The 18,950-nt window shown below is 42.9% G+C and overlaps 1 protein-coding gene across 2 annotated transcripts in view; it reads left to right on the top strand.

The window, feature by feature from the left end:
- The window catches only part of LOXHD1 (lipoxygenase homology PLAT domains 1), a 1,234,736-nt gene extending 1,221,375 nt beyond the window's left edge, over window positions 1-13,361 (top strand). For both annotated transcript variants that reach the window (XM_069626921.1, XM_069626920.1), the window contains 3 exons: window positions 2,656-2,794; window positions 5,141-5,302; window positions 11,969-13,361. In XM_069626921.1, coding sequence (XP_069483022.1) covers window positions 2,656-2,794; window positions 5,141-5,302; window positions 11,969-12,449 — 782 coding nt within the window. In that variant the 3' untranslated portion in view covers window positions 12,450-13,361. The remainder of the gene's footprint in view (window positions 1-2,655; window positions 2,795-5,140; window positions 5,303-11,968) is intronic.
- Window positions 13,362-18,950: the final 5,589 nt, after the last annotated feature.

Here is an 18,950-nt window from a genome sequence, read left to right as displayed (position 1 = left end):
GCATGTATGGTTCTAGTTTGTTTCTTTCTCTTCCTCGTCCCAGTACCTGACTGGTGTTTACTCAGAGATGATTTTCTGGACAAATAGGGAAGGGACTGGTAATAACCTACAAGGCCTGGGGAATATTCGACTTGTTACAAAAGGGAAATGGGGGATACTGCATCTCACTCAACGGTGCCTCATCCCCACTCCCGAAGTCTCCTCCACCCAGGTGATCCTCCCGCACATATCCACCCCTAGGGTCAGGATCCAATAGTGATGGCCTTTCCTTAGCCACCTGGGAGGAGGATGTATTGAGAAAAAGAAGTGAGGATGCCCGCACATTCCTCACATGTTATGCGTTAATATTTGGCTAGAATGGCATTTTGCGGCAGCCATGCTACCCCTTCACTATTGTGGCATGACTTTTAATGTACCCAATCCTGCTGTTTTTTTTTTATTGTGGCATGGCATTTTCTCGTGGGGTGGGGAGCATCCAAAAATCTCACACAGGGTGCTGGAAGACCTGGGGTTATCCGTCTACAGTGCCAAGATAGTCTGTGAACGTGCTTGCTACAGATACCAGTGTTATGCTACAACCCTAAGTACAATTTTGTCACAACTAGATATTAATGGCAACTGAAAAGTAGACAACCGCGGTGTGCCACTATTAAAAAGGAAAATTATGCAGTTTCCTTCTTTTACAGTGCTTTAGTATGTGGTATATCATTAAAATAGAGACATATCATGAATGTTGCAAGAGGATTTTGCCTTTCAAAGGGAAGCAACCTGAGCTGCTCCGGTTTTCTATTAGCCTACAAAGGTTAGGCTTCATGATAAGGCCTTTCAAGGAGGTTTGGCTGATTAGAACCTGAAGAACATCCTGCTAGGCAAATCTCCCACCATTCATAATCTGGGAATGGTGTGCTGTGTTGCTCAAAAGTCCTAAATTGTGATTGTGGAAAGAGAACCTTCTGGTTGTTGTGTTCTTCCTGGTGGTTACTTAAGTTTCCTTGATGAGTTTTAATCAGAAGCTTCTTCAGGGACACAATGTGACTATTTGCTCATCAGAGATCTGAAGCATCTCAGAGTAAACGTACACCAAGTACCCTGATTTCCCTGAATACTCACACATGACTGCCTGTGAGTACTTTACAGGTTGGTGCCAGAGTACCTAATTGCTGTGGGTTGTAGTTGGTAACCCTGGTGACTCATCAGAGCACCAGGCCAAAATCAAGTGTGAAGTACTATACTCAGCCATGGTTTAGCTGTATGTGGGCGAATGTGAAATGCATGACGACTTGCTGGTGGCTTTCCTCACCGGAACATGACTGTTGCCAGGTAGGCAAGGAAAGACATCCTGCTTGGACAAAATTGATGGCATGACATAGATGTGGCCTTTAGGGTAATTTCCTAACTGAGCACCCTGTGTGAGAGTAATGTGAAAGGGTGTCTGGGGTTTGACTGGGAATACACATGCCAGATCAAACCTTGGATCAGACCTGGAAAGGATGAATAGACCACTGATTGTCTGGGTGCATCCTTAGGGCTGGACACGATCTCCCCATTAGCTCCAAAGATGCTATAAAGAGAGAGCACCACTAATGGGCTTAATGCTGCGATGTGTTGAAAGAGAAAAACTGTGAATAATTCTACTTTCCTGCAGTTGTCGCTGGACCGCCATTGTACATCCCACTACCAAAGTCGCGCCTAGAAACACTTGTGTACATTGACGTTATACATGACTTAGCGTATCATTATCATATCATATATCATATCAAAGCTGTTATTTTCATTGGACCGGACAGGTATCAACAGTTTCATGCATCAGCAGACTCTTTGTCCCCTTTCTTCTTCAATTGGCCCTCCAATTTTCTACAGTTTTTGGGAACCTTCAACATTGCTAGAGCCAACACAGCAATCCCAACAACGCATAAGATTTGCCCTACTGTAACCAGAAACATCCAGAGGGCCAGGCACTGACAGAACTCGGCAGAAAGCTACAGAACATTCTGGCATCAAGTTTCTTAGGCTAACATTGGCCTAGGATTATCATTGAGACAACAGCAGCATCAGGGCCAGAATCACCAACAAATAGCTGCATGGTCCCAAGACTGGAGCCTACTTGCTGGAACTATGGACATTCTAGACTGAGTTGGGTGAAGCCTCTAGTGTCAAAGCTAATAATCCTGCGAGTATCAGAACACACTCTGTCAACTCAACAGAGGCTTGTAAATGTTAAAGATACCTTCTAAGTGTTTATTTATTTATTTATTGATTTATTTTATTGCATTTGGTTATACGCCCACACCCTGGGGTATCACGGCATAGGTTACAAAGTTACTTAAAGGTTACTTAAGATTATTGCTTACAAGATTACATACTGTTGTATATGCAACAGTAGATGATTTGCATATAGAATTGTTAACTTGTGTGGACATTCCTTTATTTCAACCAGTACTTGGTATTGCCAGAGTTCTCTTGCCGTCCATCTTTCTGAAGAAGTATACCCTAGGTGAAAGAGATACTCTGCGCTTGCTTATGTCGAGCTTGTGAACTTGGGGCTTGAACAGGGGCCTCAGGAGATTTCTCCTCAGGCCCACCTTTGTATTGGTTAATACAATGTACCCAGTGCAGTGTTTAATATTGGGTGCATGTTTTATTTTGTCTTCAAAGCATATGAAATTATCACGGTAACCAGTGACCGAGATGATGCTGAGACTAAGGAAAACATATGGGTTATTTTAGAAGGAAAGAAAGGAAGATCTAAGGAGCTCCTCATGGAAAACAATTCTAAGAAAAGGAAATTTGCAAGGTATGTGGTGGTAAGAAGAAAAGAACAATGGAGTTATATCCAGTATTCTTATTGTAATTATGAAATTGTAGAAGATGGGTATTTCTTTTACGATTTCTCGCGGGTCCCCACATTCAGCATCCCGACTCGTGTAAACACCATAAAATCATGATTGCTTATATAAAACCAAATCACGAAATGAAAGCAGGGTTCTCGTTCCCGCACAGTTTCCTGATTTACTGCCATTTCAATTGCTGGCAAACAGGTGCAATGTCATTATAGAAGGCAAAAGGCATGCATGCAAGGTTCTGAGGGCTTGGGAGCGGGGGTATATTGGGTATGGAATCTCGTCGTTCAATGATACATGAGCAGGGTTCCTACCACCTAAGTAGGAACACAGGCGTAGACTGAGTTAGGAAGCTGGATATTAGGCGGGGTGGAAGGAAGGTGGAATGAATGTCATCAGAGATGTGCTTAGAGGGGTTTATGGAATCCCAACCGGATTGATTGGAGTTCTAGAATGAGTGCCAGTTCAGCAGGTGAGGTAGAGGAGAAGGAGCCATGGGAATGGAGAATCGAGGAAAGAGGTGGCCTGGACAAAGAGGTGGGAAAAAGAAGAGGGCAATCTGAGGGTCTTGCATCTTGGAGGTCTCGGACGTAAGGTATGAGGGGATGTCATTAGTAGACAAAAAGGAGGAGATGAAGTGCGTTAGGGGGTTCAGGAGGGCCTGAATGGTAGTGGAGAGTTTGTGGGAAATAATCAGAGAACGGGGATGAAGTTGGTGAAGCAGCTGGGCTTACCTTCATCCACAGTGATAGACAGAGCAGAGTGAATTACCTTGTAGGAAGGTAAGAGAGAATGGGAGTGGTCATTGTACCAACATCTTAGATGGAGTTGCATGTTGGTCTTGGGATGATCACTATCCTGGGAGATCTAGGGCTGGGGTGGGGACTAGCTGTTGTTAACGTGCAATTGTTTCTTGGTGCTCAAAGGGAGACCTTAGGATCGAGTTGAAATCAAAGAAGGCTTATTGGATTGAGGGGGCCTGGTGTAGAGAGGGAGGTAGAAGGGAGAAAATGACCTTGGGTCGACATGGTGACAGGCCGTCAGTCTTTACAACACAGTGTTGGGAAGGGGAGATTTTCTCTCAATCTCTCTTATTCATCATGTTCATTTGTTCCCTTGTTTTTTGTATTTTTGCCTAGCATAAAGGTATCAAGGAGCTGGAGTAGGTTCTGCAATTTACAAACATACCAATTTGACACAATCAACAAATTCATCTCTGAATAAAGATCCCCTAACTTTGCAAAGTAGACTCCAGCATGTGGGGCGTCTACTGCAACCTTTGCTCACTTATCTACTACCCTTAGTCCTTGGTTTAAATACCTACTCGGATGGATTCTGGACGTATTGTATGTGTCATTTTGCTGCTTTCTTAATAGAAGATAAGACAAACAGGTGTTTTTCAAATGTAGGGCCTGATTCATGGAATATTTTGCACGGTGCAAAGTGACTTTTCAGTGGTGCACAGTAACTTTGCACTGCCAACAAACACCCTGATCAATGGAACAATGCAAAGTGTATTTTTGCAGTGCAAAGTCACACTGCAAAAATACACTTTGCACTGTTCCATCAGTCAGGGTGTTTGTTGGCAGTGCAAAGTCACTTTGCACCGGTGAAAAGCCGCTTTGCACCACGCAAGAAATTCCACAAATCAGGCCCTTAGTCTATACCACATTACATATAGTTCTGCTCCAGGCCAAAGAGTCTGGCAACATTATTTTTCTCCATTTTCCAAATGTAAAAGATAGAATTAAGTTTGAAGCCCCATTTCTCATGCATAAGCAACAAAATATAGAGGAAAAGTAATTTGCCCCATTTTTGTCCTCGCGCAGAGAACTTTATGTAATGTGCTTGGAAGCAAGAAAAGTTTGCTACACAAGCATTAAAATGGTACAAAATAAGCTTGCTCTGTTTTTTGTAGGAGTCAAAATTGAATTTCTATGGTGCATTGTCTTCACTAATCTTAGTATCTGCAGAAAAGTGCCCATCTATTAAAACTGATCTCAAATTGCTTCCTTTCGAGTAGACAATTTCAAGAGTCATTTGAGTTCGAGTAAACCTGCTCCAAGCTCTAATAGCTGATAAGATTCTGTGTTTAACATGGGGCAATATTACATTATCATTGACTAGTGGCTTGTTCTCAGCCGATAAAATATTAATTGCTCCAACAAAATATCAATGTATCTGCTCCCACTGTGAGTGTGCCACTTTCATATCACACCAAAGCAAATGATTGTGTGTTGTTTCTCACTGATGTTCTCAGTTTTCTCAGGAATAATGGCAATGTCCCATTTTCCCTCCAGGGCAGCATCTGATAGATTTAAATTCCCCTCCAAGAACCTTGGCGAGATTGCAGCCATCTGTGTCGGGCACTGTCCAAAAGATGGGAAAAAGTCCTCTTCTAAAACTGACACCTTCTGGCATGTCAAAGAGATCACGGTCACGGAGATGGAGCTTGGTAACAAGTAAGTGCCATGGATTGTTTAGGTTTGAGTGCAATTGCCACGTATAGTACCCCGGAAGAGGGTGGCGGAATGGGTGGACAATCCGCCATCTACTTCTAGAGCATGGAATTCGGGGCATCAGCCCCTTCCTCTTCTGAGAATTCCAGCCAAATCAGACCATACAGACCCTACTAGTGTCCTGATCAGCTGAAATGTCTGTTCATGTCTCAGTGCGGGTTTGGCAGTAAGATGGCCAGGATTTCCGTGGCATGACGGGTGACCTTGTAAAAGACAAAATCATCCTCTCCACCTCAGAAGTTTGGCCAATGCCACTTGAAGTGATTACACATACGGATTGCTATATGATATACAAGGGGGAACATTGAATGCAAGGTATTTTCAAATCGTTTGTCAGATTAATATAATCCTGTTTGCTTCCAATTTCCAAACCCTACCAATCAGTAACCAACTGAACAGGAATGCCTACATTAAAATTGAAGAGTTTAGCTTTCTGTTTTGATAAATGTATGATGTCACTAAGCCAAAATAACTTAGCGCAAAAAATGTACATTTCTGCTTCTCATAATCTAACACACATTTTCCCATTCTGCTCAATATGCTATATTAGAGTGTTATATATCATAATTGAGACAATAAAACATATTGTCAGCAACATTATCTACAATATCACATCCGTAACAATGTGCAAATCCCAGCAAAAAGCTCACCACACTTATTCTAGCTCGATTAGTTTACTGGTCTGCTCATATTTGCCGGAAGGTACTTGATGGTGTAACAGGTCAATACGTTGTGTATCAATATTTTGGTGCAGAGAGATTGACCAGTTTTTTGAAGCTCAGGAAGACACAGGCGACTATGTTGTTGCATCAAGCCTTCTAAGACCTCCCTTTATAAATTTGTTCCATTGCGATCACTACTAGGAAGTTCTCTTCACCTTGATTTTGGAAAAGTCTCACTGTGTTAAGATACATTTGGCCACCTGCTATCAGATGGTGTCCTTACCTCCAACCAGTAGCATTGCAACACCTGAAATAACCAGGAAGGAACTATTCTGCAGTTCTTTGGAAGTATCAAGGTTTTTGTCAGAAAAATGTTTTTGGGGTGGAGGTTTTGCCCTTCAGCTAGTTCAATCAGGTTTTCAAAGAGGTTTATGACTGGAATCTTAAGAGTTAAATTGAAATACAAAATTAGAGAATATTTATTATTGCAAAGACATGTAAGGAGTGTTATTTGAATCTAGACCTTAGGCGCTTTCATGCAGTAGGACTAGTGAATGTCCTCCAACAGCTGGAGATACCCCAGCTGATGCCAAAAAGGAGACTTCATTGTCTAAGCACACCATTACAATATTTTGGGGTGAACAACATCTTCTCCAGAACACAGGCAGATAATGAAACAGTGTGATTATAAAAATTGCTGAGTTACATTCAAGATGGTGGAAAGCCGAGCTTGGTGTCTACTGAATACCCACCGTGAAGGTTCTCCATACGGCCTGATGAGCCCCAGTCGCGGGAGGATAGCTCAGCGGCAACGAGCTTGCCTTGGAAGCAAGTCGACACGGAGCACCACAGGTTCGATCCCCGGGTCCGCCCTTAGAAACCTCTGGGTATTAAGCGTGTTATAAATAACCTATCATATCATATCATATCAGTGCGTGCTGCATACATACCTCAATTCCTGAATGACAACACCTCCAAACGTCCCTGTAGAAGTAAACAGCACTTGTTCATAGCAAAGAGAAGTCTGAAAGGTTGTACATTCTTAATGTGAAAAAGTGAAAAGACAAGGCCAACATGTTTCATGCAGACATGGCCTCTGACCTTTTATTAAGTGTGTCTAAAAACTCTAGATTCCTGACAACAATGCTTCAGAGTTTGAATAAAGGTGTCTCATGCTGCTGAGTGGAAAATGCTAAGCACCACAGCTTTGACACTGTTTTTCTTTAAAATACTTAAAGGGCACTCTTGAAAGGCAGCAACAATGGCCATCAAAGGGCCAAGAAACAACATCCTTTGCACTATGATAGACGTGATGGCGGAGTCCTCTGAGTCGACTGTGGAAGCGATCCTCAAGCAATGGATACGAGTAAAAAGGGTGAAGGGCTGTCTGATGGTAGGACCATGGCCACCCACGAGGACATCCAGATTATAAACTCTGACATGACAACCAGACACAAATGCAATATAGATTAGGAACAGTGAGAGATCTAGCAAATTCCAAGAGCTAGCTAACACGAACCTGGAGGATTGGAGGGAGAAAAATAACATCTACTTCTTTGGGATGAAGGGAGAACGGAGGTGACTCAAATAGCCTTCCTTCAAAGATAGAAACCGGGATCAAAGGTCTTGATGTGCAACAACACATTTAATGTACAAAGACCCAGAAGTTGAGGAGGCTGCGACGCCTGGCAAACACAGATGGACCCAGACCGATCATCGCCTTATTCCTTAGGGATTGACAAGCACAGAGAATCCGATCGGTTAAGAAAAAAGATTCCCAGCTGTATAAAGTCTGACTGCTTCTGGACAAATGGGATCGGTGTGGTGGGCAGCCAGATTGCACTTGAGAAAAGATGGTAAAAGCATGGAATTTCTTGGACCCAAAGCATTGCAGAACCTCCTGGTGCACCAGGAGATGTAATGTATGGACATTTCACCACCCTCATATGGACAGATGGGAAAAGAGACAAGGAAATAAAGTCGCAAAATTGGATTTTCAAAACAATCCCGCAACGGTTGTATGTACACAGCAAGATTGTCAGAGACTTCCAAGCATGCAGAACATGGACTCTTAAGAGTCGGTATGGAAGAAACCTGTAAAAAACAGTTGTTTGATGGGTTTTCCCATGTCCCTACCATTCTTGGAATGTGTCCCCACATGTGGTTTTGTTAAACCTTAGACGAATGTGGATGAAACCCACATAAATCATAGTTTTAGCGGGGTTTTCACCTATTCTCATCTAAATTGCCTGCCCAGAACCGTAAACCTGGCAAGAAAGCTGTACTGCGTTTATTCGCGCACAGCATAGCTCAAAGTGGATTGACTGAATAAGGAGGCAGCAGCGGCCATAGGACCCCGCCCAGATTACCCGTGGCTGACACTGCACCATGCAGTAAATCACGAGACTCCATCAGTAAGAGCCTGCACCACAGAAGTAGGTGCCATGATTGTCCTCATATCATTCATGCCATAGCCCAGGGTTGTCCAACTCTGTGCCTCAAGAGACGGAATCCTGATGGGTTTACAGGATATCCCTCATTAATATTCATGACAGAAAATTTGCATACATTTAGAATCATTGTATGCACATGTATCTCTTGAATACTAAAGAGGGGTATACTGAAAACCTGGCATGGATCTGGGCCTCGAGGCCTGGATTAGGACAACCCTGCCATAGCCTAACCACCCCAAAGGTAGTCTAAATGCCAGTAAGGTTACCTGCACCATTGGTTCGGACCGGCAAAGTAGAAGTCTGACGGCTGGTGCCCTCAGTCTCGGCAGGTCTGACTTGCTGGGCGGGCCGGCACCCGCCCACAGAGTTGCACAGTTATTACCGGTGCTGATGTTTCCGTGGTCCTCATTCCCATAGAGTCCTATGGGACTCTATAGGAATGTGGAAAAAAATATTACCGGTCCCTGGCTTTCCGGCCGCTGGGTTTGTAATACCCCAGTGTTACCGGCAAGCTGGTTTTACCCGCACGGTTACCACCGGACCCGTAATGAGGCCCAGAGTCTTGTTAAGCTTAGAGAATGAAAGTAAGTTACTGGTTTCTTGAATGGACAGTAGGAAAGAGTTCCGTAAGGCAGAAGCAGAAAAAAGAGAAGATAAATCGTCGAAGCAGAAAAAAGAGAAGATATATCGTCGACTTTATAGAAGCGAGGAACTTTCAAAAAGTGCTTACATGCAGGCTTAAAAGCATTAGTAGGAGGGGACTGGGCCAAACAGGAAGAAAGCAAACAAGGCCTCTGTCATTAGCACCCTAGAAGGGAGCACTGGCCAATCAGGATGCTCTGAATGCAGGCTGTATTCTCTGGTACAAGCCTGTGTCCGAGCAGCCTCAGTTCTGCTAGCCTCTTAACACCCGTGTAGTTTCCTACGCTGGTGCTAAGAGTGTTTAATTTAAGTAATAAATAAACATACTTTGTTGAGTGTCGTGGCACTGCACCTTTGTCTCCTAAATCCGTTTCATTATTGATGACGTCACGGTCATCAACATTGGAAACAGACTTGGGAAACTACGGCGGCATAACACGGTTAGTTTCTTTTTTTGTCTAAATTAAAGTCCATTAGGACTCGCGCAGGGAACTACATGGGCTAATGGCAATATGAAACAGTGGGGTATATTGCCTCATTAAAGCCTCTATGAATCAAATGAAGGCTCTGTGGGTCAAATACTGAGCCTAAACTTAATCCACTATTTAATAGGGAGCCAATACAGGGAAATGAGGACAGGAGTAATATGTGATCATTGATTATAATTGGTAAGAAGTCGGGTGGCCACATTTTGAAACATTTGAAGCAGTTGAAGGCTGCCGTCTGGAAGACTAAGATAGATTGCATTACTATATTAGTAAGTCTAGATTAAACCATAACAATTACATCCAAGTGGTGACAGGAATAGGTGGAAGTCTCACCTGTCTAATCTGCGCTATTAACCATAGCAACTGGGTCAGGACATGAGGCCCTGGAGGAAGGCCACAGCTGCAGCTCCCATATCCTAAGGTTATTAATCTTCTTGCTACTACGCTTAAGCCTGCTTTGATTGATCCCCATGCAATGCTGGAATTTGCAAGCAACATCCTTTAGCTTTCCACCCAGAAGAGCTGAATCGTTGGTTATCATCAGCATTAGTATAGAAGCTGAATCCAAATGATTCAATAATCTCAGCCAGAGCGGGGGACGTAAAGATTTAAAAAAGGGGTGCAATGGAAGAGCCCTGAGGGACACCTACAAAGAGAAGGCTCAAAATGTGAGGTGAGGCCAACAGTGTAAGAATGGACTGACAGATCCAGGTTCACCAATGATCTAACACCACTGACATCCATCAGTTGCCTAACATCATCACCACCACTACCACCAGCACTGACAGCATGCACTTGGAGTGGCTGAAGCCCATTTGAAACGGATGAGGTAGCCCATTGTTTTCAGCAGATTTCCAAAGCTGGCCCTTAGCTTGTACTTAAATTCTCCTAGCAAGGAGGAAAGAAAAGGACAGAAAATAGGAGTGATAGAAGAGTTCAGAGTTGTTTCTTCTGAAAGGGGGGGGGTCAAGATGGCTGCCATAAAAGCCACCGGGAAAGCACCCAATTAAAGAGAGGTGTTATGAACTTGGAGAAATGATGGGCTGATAGCATCACAGCGACGCATGCGGGTGTCAATAGGGCATAGGTCCAGATGAAACCAGTAATGTCACCTACATAATATTAGGTACTTAGTGGGGAAGGATAGGAAAAAACAATCACAGCGAGGACTTGCTATGGACACAGGGTCAAAGGAAGAATGCAGCACTAAACTTTAATAAAGGCTATGGAGATCCATAACTTTACCAAAGAAGAGGTTTCATAGCTGATTAATCAAAGAAGTTCAAACGCTGTCATATAAGAGGCGGCCATTGCAGGGCTAGTTAATTCTTTGAGGATAGTCAAGCATTCCCTATGCTGATTTGAGGAGTTTTGAATGTGCAGGGAGAAATAAGCTTCCTTTGCTTGGAAATTAGCTCTTTTGTAAGTATGCAGTTGGTGTAATACACCAGTCCTCCTAGAGTGGAATTAGATTGCCTTTTTGTTTCTGCGGTTTTAATGACAGATATACATTTTTGAAGCTCATGGGCAAGCCACTTAGATTTCTATTTCCTGGTAGTACAAAAAAGGACTTTAAGAGAGATGACACAATCCAAAGCAGAAAGCAGCCATTTATCTACAGCAGCGCTGGCTTGATCTACATCCAAAGGAAGTGAAGAAGGGCCAGGAGAAAAAAAGGGTAGCGTTGTCAGGTCATATTTTACTCCAAGATCTGGCATAAGTAAAATGTCTGTTAGATATGGTGCAAGCAGCCAAGGTCATGCAGTGAATTGATAGGGGATACCCAAATGTTTGGTCCACAGGAGAGGAACGGGGGAGGCAATAGGAAGCCAAACATTAGTAGAGAAAATTAAGTCTGGCCTGGGATGGCCAAATGTGTTGGGCCTGACACATGATGATAACGGTCTAATGCCTCTAAATTGTTCAGCAGTCTATTGGCTAAAGGTCTATTGGGGCAATTATCCCAAATTTGTAATCCTATGAGATCAATTTAATTATGCATGCAAAGAGAAGGATTAGATACATTTGTGATACAATTAGCTACATGTGTAATACAAATGATCTATCTACATTATATGTACCAACACCAGGACAATCATTTTAATGGGCGGGCACTTTACCCTGTGTGTTGCGGTTGAATCTGAAGAGTTGTTTTGTATGGGGGAAGCAAAAACCTAATGGATTCTCAGGTATCTTTTCATTCGGCTCACACTTGACCTCTGATCTCAGAGGAGTTTGTGTGCAAGAGTTGAATAATATTTCTTTTAATGGTTTGCCAAGAAATGTTATCTTCAACATTCATCAGCTTGAACATTTATCAAACTTAATTTTTCTCACCCAAACCATTATATTGCTTTTTTGTAGGTATTTCTTCAACTGCAATGCGAAAATTCCGCTGCGCCACAAGAAGGACGATTACAAGGTGTTTGAGTGTGCCAAGGTCATTGAGAGCTTCGCCAGCAAAGCCCGGAGCTTGGTCCCAGTCCGGTATGAGGTCATCGTGGTGACCGGCTTCGAAAAGGGAGCAGGAACAGATGCCAATGTCTCCATCAGTATTTATGGATCCAACGGAGACTCTGGCAAGCACCAGCTGACGAAGAAATTCAAAAACCTGTTTGAACGGGGAAAAACAGACAGATTCTTCTTGGAAACTCTTGACCTTGGCGAGCTTAAAAAAGTTGTGATCGAACATGATAACAGCGGTATGAATCCTGGGTGGCAGGTGGAACGGGTGGAGGTGACCAACACTGCCACTGCAGTGACAACTATTTTTCCCTGTGGCAAGTGGTTGGACACGAAGAAGGGAGATTGTCAAACCACAAGGGAGTTATTCCCTAGATATTAAAAATCAGTCCTGAAGAGCACGTAATGACGCTATGCAAAAAAAGTGACACATTTATAAGACATTTTACATGATCTTCCAAACATTTGTAAATCAAGGACTTTTTTAATCAATGGGCACATCAGTTTCAACTGAGACATGCATTTGATGCATTGACTATTTGTAAGAAAAGGAAAAAAAAATCGAAAAAAGAAAAAAGTACTGTATTTTGTAAGGCAATCAAAGTATTTTGTTAAGATGTAATGGTATTAAAATTGTTAATGATCTTCTATTTTTAATGACGGGTACATCTAACCATTGTCACTCGGCCAATGTTCCTCTTTGTTTCTTCTCATTACCTCATGAACCTTTCCCGAATATGTGTTGCTTTTGGAAACAAGGAAATTCCAGATGGATCCATTTCATATCAAAATAAAGTCATCAGAAATCCTGCACACAACTTTGCATGCACATGAAGTTGCTAACCAGGCAACGGTGACATGCCTTCGACATGCATACTTTTTCGTCTGCTGCTAATATTCAGCCCTCATATTTTGGGTCTGCCAACAACCAGCCAGAAATGAGTCTCAGGTACAACATGGCGTTAGGGATTCCAGTTGTATTATCCCCTTCTGCAAAAACATACAACAGGCAAGAAGAGATTTTAGGTAGAAACTGAGCAGAGACATTTTGCATTGTAGAATTGGAATATTGTCTTATTGTTTTATACCCGGAGTTCCAGATGGAGGCCTACCGTAAAATATGGGTATCTTACAATGTATATATTCTTTAAAAAAGCTTGCCTTGCTTCATTGATTGCTCTTCGCTTAGCATTACTTTTCACAACACCCCTAAACCTGTTATTTACCAACTTGTCTCAAGAGGTTGTGCCTCTGTGCAGTTATCCAAGACTTCATTAAAGCAACTGAACTTTAATTAGCTATGTTTTGTTTATTGCTACCTTTTACTTAAAATGAAGGCACGTGTAGCCCAACATTTGTCGCAACATTTTCATAAATCTGTGCACCGTAGCATCTATCTTTTCAGTAAATTGTTTATTAGTTTTATTTAAATTATGTATTATAATATCATATGATGGGTATTTGTCGATCTGCAAATAGTGACTTCAACAAACATATTGAGCCTGATTACAAGGTTGGTGGTAAACCGGTGGTAAATCTACTAATGTGCCACCATAATCATTTGCAGTTATTACCACTCGGTCGTCTGGCATTATCAATTAATTACGAGTGGTGGTAGGGTGGTGTAAATCCTCATTTTTTTTGCAGTCTATAAAATCCCACAGTGGATTTCCTGCAATCGGTTACATAGTGAGTAAATTTGCCTTTTTTTTGGCCATAAATTGTAACATTTTCCTCCAACATAATACTGGAGGTAAATCCTTCACTTCAAGATCATACTGGGAATTCGGTGGTCCCAAATGTGGTGGTAATGGAATTCCCATCACTTTTTTACTGCACCGCCAAACTCGTAATTATGCCCACGATGCCTTGTTCTCCACCTGCATCATTGGGCAGACACTGTTTATTCATTTGATTTAACCTGTTATCTTAAGCGCATTCAGGCATGTTACTATAAAAATAACGACTTTCTTTCTATTATGAAGCAACCCTGCACTGCAGAATTAGAGGCATGGATGCTTTGGTTCCATGCTACACAATACCTTTTCGGGCAAAATAAATATTAATTTCATATCAACCTGAAAATAAAGAATTGACTGCAAAGACATTACACTTAAGGTATTTATATGTCAGTGCTATTCTGTTGAGAATCCCAAATTTGGCTTATTTCAAAATATGCACAGATGGGGCAGCTTTAATGGGGAGATTGGTAGAAGCCCCTGTTTCCCAGTCGCTCCCCTCCCCTCTCTCGCTCTTTCTCGATCGCTCTTTCTCTCTCTCTCACTTGACGTGCCTCATGCCCACAACAATCTCCAAACCAATTCTTTATTTCCTGCAGAAATGATTATTGTGCTCTTTATTTTAGCTTGATCAATATTTTGCACCCACCTCATTTTCTTCTTGATATTTTGAAATCTCACCAGTGCCTTCTCGCTATAATAACTGAAATGTGGCCCTGTATGTGTATGCGTCTATGCGTATGTGGGATTTATAACGGGTGAACTTAGATGGGGAGCAACGTAGTGCTGCATATGGGGAACACATAGGAAGTAACAAGTAAGGTGGCAGAGATGGTGAGTTTCTCCACCAGGTAGCTTGGTGTTTTGCTTTGCTGGTGATACAGGCTGTCTTGAACTTTATGCATTGCTTTAAGGGGTGGCATGTGCAGTTCCTAGAGGCTGGGGGTGGTGTGGTTTAATATAGTTGGAAGGGGGTGCTGCTGCGCGCTGGTTGGCTTTTAGATGGGCGTAGGTGGCAACTGCGACTCCTGCAAAAAGGGTGTTGCCACCATCCAGGTGTGAGGTGACAGTGCTTGGACCGCTGTTCTGAAACTCAGGTTAGGGATGAAAGGTTTGACTTTGCAATGAAGTGCAAGCTGGTAGAATGCTGCTTAGGGCTTCTTGGTGAGGTGCATTTTGAATGAGAGGTCATGGTCAATGGTAAAGCAGAGAGATTTTGCACTGGATGAGAATGTAGTTGTGAATCCGTTGAGCTTCATGTCAGTCAGCCAGTTATAGACTTGGGCATACCTGTGGGGTTTTCTAGATGAGGGAATTCAGTCTCTGTCAGGTAAAGCTTCAGGCAGGCGCTTGGCATCCAGGTTTGGATGAAGGACTGAAGGACATACAGTTCTTGAGTTAAATGGTTGTGTTGATTTAATGGGTCTTTAGGTAAAACTGTGTGTCATCTTTGGAATGGTGTTTCTTGATGCCGTCCTGGAGAAGAGTTCCCCCAGAAGTTACATGTAGGGGTTGAAAATGACAGGGGACAGGTAGGATGCGTGTCAGGCTCGGCAAGTTACTCGGTGGTGGTGAACTCTGTTGGGGCCCATCTGGACAAGCGGGTCTCTGTTGGCGAGATAGAAGGTAAACTACTGCAGGACTGTTCATGGTAACCTATGCACATGGCTAGGATGTTAAGGAGATCTTCATGGGTAACAGTATCGAAGCTAGCAGAGAAGGTGAGTAGGATGAATACGGTGGGGCCCTGCTTGACCAGCATGTCGGAAGCATCATCGACAATTTGGATGGTGGTGGTGTCTGTGCTGTATCGTTTTCCATAGGAGATTTTGCTGAGTGATCCTTTTACTCAGCAAAATCTCATGGACAGCGTGGCTTCGGGAGAGTCTTGCCCATATCTTCAGGATACCGGTACAAAGAGAAAACCCACAAACCCAGAAAACCCCAAAAATCTTCCTCGCTGACTCCATCCTCGCTCTCAAGATGTCAGGTGAGTTCTCTAGAGACTAAATCTGACAGATTGAGACGCCAACCAGATAAACCCCGGATGGAGCAGTTTCAAGAGTTAATTAGGGGCATATAGGAGTTGAACTCTCAACTTCAAGCTTTAAAAGCAGAAAATGCTGCATTATGTCAACGGGTGTTGACCAGAGATGCCCTGGTACAGGAGGTATCCTCATTGGGTACAGTTATCGAAAAATATGACGGAGCTCCAAGTAAACTCTGTCCCTTTCTGAATACATGCATGATTCAGTTTACCTTCAAACATCATTTCTATGCTTCGGATCAGGCAAAGGTGGGCTTTCTGGTATCACATTTGACCGGTAATACGTTAACATGGGCCATTCCTCTTCTTTCTTCCTTGGATGCTGTGCTAGATGATTATGCCAGATTTGTCACATTCTTCAGGGCCATGTTTGATCTGCCAGATATCTTCTTTACACCTCAAGAAAAATGACTAGACTACCACCATGGTAGCCAAGATATGCTCACTTATGCGATGAAATTTAAACAACTGGCTAAAGAAGCTTACTGGTCCCAGGAAGCATGTTTCACCTTATTCCGTAGGGGCCTGCATAAGGACATGAAGGACGAGATAGTCAGGATAACACGTCCCTCTACCTTTCAGGGTCTTATTGATATGGTTTATCGAGATTGATTTCCATTGTCAGGAAAGGAAAGTAGAAAGAAGAAAGACAAGGGATATCTCCTCTAGATTTACTCCATCTCCTAGTACCACATCGTCTGCTGCAACTACAGGAACTTTTGGTGCTTCCGACACTGAGCCCATGCAACTAGGAAATTTGCGAGGGCCCCCACCAAAAAGGAGAGAGACAGAAGGATGGAGAAGGGTTTATGTCTTTATTGTGCCTCTTCAAATCACTTGCTTCACAACTGTCCTCTGGCTCCAGCTCGAGGGCCTGGAAACACAAACCCACATTCCAAATCGGAGCAAGGAAACTGGAGGAATCTTTTAGCTCCATTCTTCAAAACATCTAGCCGTAGGGTGGATCGTCTTTAGTGGTAACTAAGGTCTTCATTTTTCTACCTGATACTGATCCCATACTGGCCTTGGCAGTAGTGGACTGCGAAGGAATGGGACTATTTGTGGATGACGATTGGGCAAAGAAACATTTGATTCCTCGACAAGCCAAGACTAATACACAAGCAGTAGAAGGAACCAATGGAGAACCTCTCTCCTCAGGTCCTGTTACTCAGGAAACAAGGAATATAGGAACACTCATTGCTCAACATTTTGACCTCCTACATTTTGATATCATTTGTTCTGTGCATTATCCTATAGTCCTAGAACTTCCCTGGTTACACCATCACAACCCTTATTTCAATTGGACAGCAGGTACCCTTTTTCTTGGCTGAGTGCTGTACCACCACCACCTTCAAAGTTTTGAAGAGATCACTGTGAACACCAAAGATCCTGATAATCAACAGAAACCCCACTCTGTAGCCCATATAAAGTCAATCCTACAAGAATATGATGAATTTCAAGATGTCTTCTCTTCTTCAACAGAAAAGGAACTTCCACCGAAGATTGCGCTATTAAGACCACTCCATACCTTTCAGGAGGATGTTTATGTTATCCGCTCCTGAGGAAATTGCCCTATGTGAGTATGTTGATCGAAATCTAGAAAACAGACTGCTAAGGCCATCCATGTCACCTGCCGCAGCATCTTTATTTTTTGTGCCTTTGAAGGGGACTCCGTCCGTGTTTAGACTACAGGGGACAAAATCAGGGAACTATAAAAGACAAATACCCCCTACCACTCCTCACAGATATTCTGGAGGTTCTGCAGGTCGGCGTCATTTTCTCCAAACTCTATTTTAGGGGAGCTTATTATCTCATCCTCATCAGGGCCGGAGACGAGTGGAAAACGGCGTTTAGAACAGCGTTCAGACATTTTGAGTACCTCGTAATGCCCTTCGGGTTGATGGATGCCGCTACGATTTTTCAGAGGTTCATGGATTATGTTTTTTCAGGTCTCTTGTTCCATTTTTCGTCATATTCTAGTATACTCCTCTCGCAAAGAAGATCATTCCACTTATGTCAAAACAGTTTTGACACGACTACGACAACACAAATTCTTGGCTAAACCAGAGAAATGTTAGTTTAATTTAATCAAAGGAAGATAGAATTCCTGGGATATGTACAAAACTCTTCAGGAATTTCCATGGATCCTTAAAAGGAGCAAGCAATCCTAGATTGGCCATGTCCTACTACCATCAGGCGGATTCAAGCATTCTTGGGGATTGCACATTTCTGCAGGTAGTTTATTCCTAGATCATCTCCTCTCATACTACCTCTGACCCATCTTTTGAAAAAAGATATACCGTTTGGCTGGGCCAATGAACAAGAGAGTGCCTTTTCCCAACTCAAGAAATTGTTTACTATGGCTCATGTTTTATCACAACCAGATACCTCCAAACCTTTCATAGTGGAAACAGACGCTTCGGACGAATCAGTAGGAGCAGTCCTGAAACAGGAACAAATAGATGGCCATAAACACCCATTTGCGTATTTGTCTAGAACCCTCCATTTCAGTGAAAGGAATTCCACGTAAAAGAAAAAGAACGATTGTCTATCCGTCAAGTATTCTTGGATTGCCGTCACCTGCTGCTGGGGGCCATGTTTCCGGTATAAATCAGAACTGATCATTGCAATCTATGCATCCTTCAATCCATGGAGTGTAGAAATAGCAGGCAGACAAGGTGGGCATACTTCTTTGCTCAATACCAGTTTACATTTACCTACATTCTAGGCACCCAAAACTGACTGGCAGACGCTCTATCCAGAAGACCGAATCTTTGTACACCTTGTACTCCCTTGCCCACTCGTCTGTAGGAAAACGTTGTTCTTTGTCATGTGGATCAATTTCTACACTCAATTAGAAAGGATACTGTGGAATTTCTAGATCTTTACCTGTCTCCCCAGGCTCTGTATCACTCTGTTATAGAACGGGAGGGGTTTTCTTTTTCAAGATGGATTCCTTTTTCTACGTACACCGAAGACACAGGAAAAGGCCTTACAATTGGGCTGCAATTTGCTCCCAGGAAGTCACAGGCGGATCTGGACCACTCTTCATACTCTTCGACATAATTTCTAGTGGCCTACCATGGTACAAGATGTC

The sequence above is a fragment of the Ambystoma mexicanum genome, chromosome 6p, assembly GCF_040938575.1.
Source record: "Ambystoma mexicanum isolate Mex_15411 chromosome 6p, UKY_AmexF1_1, whole genome shotgun sequence".
NCBI lineage: Eukaryota > Metazoa > Chordata > Amphibia > Caudata > Ambystomatidae > Ambystoma > Ambystoma mexicanum.
The sequence above is the reverse complement of the archived record's forward strand: the minus strand, read 5'-3'. Positions and strand labels throughout refer to the sequence as shown.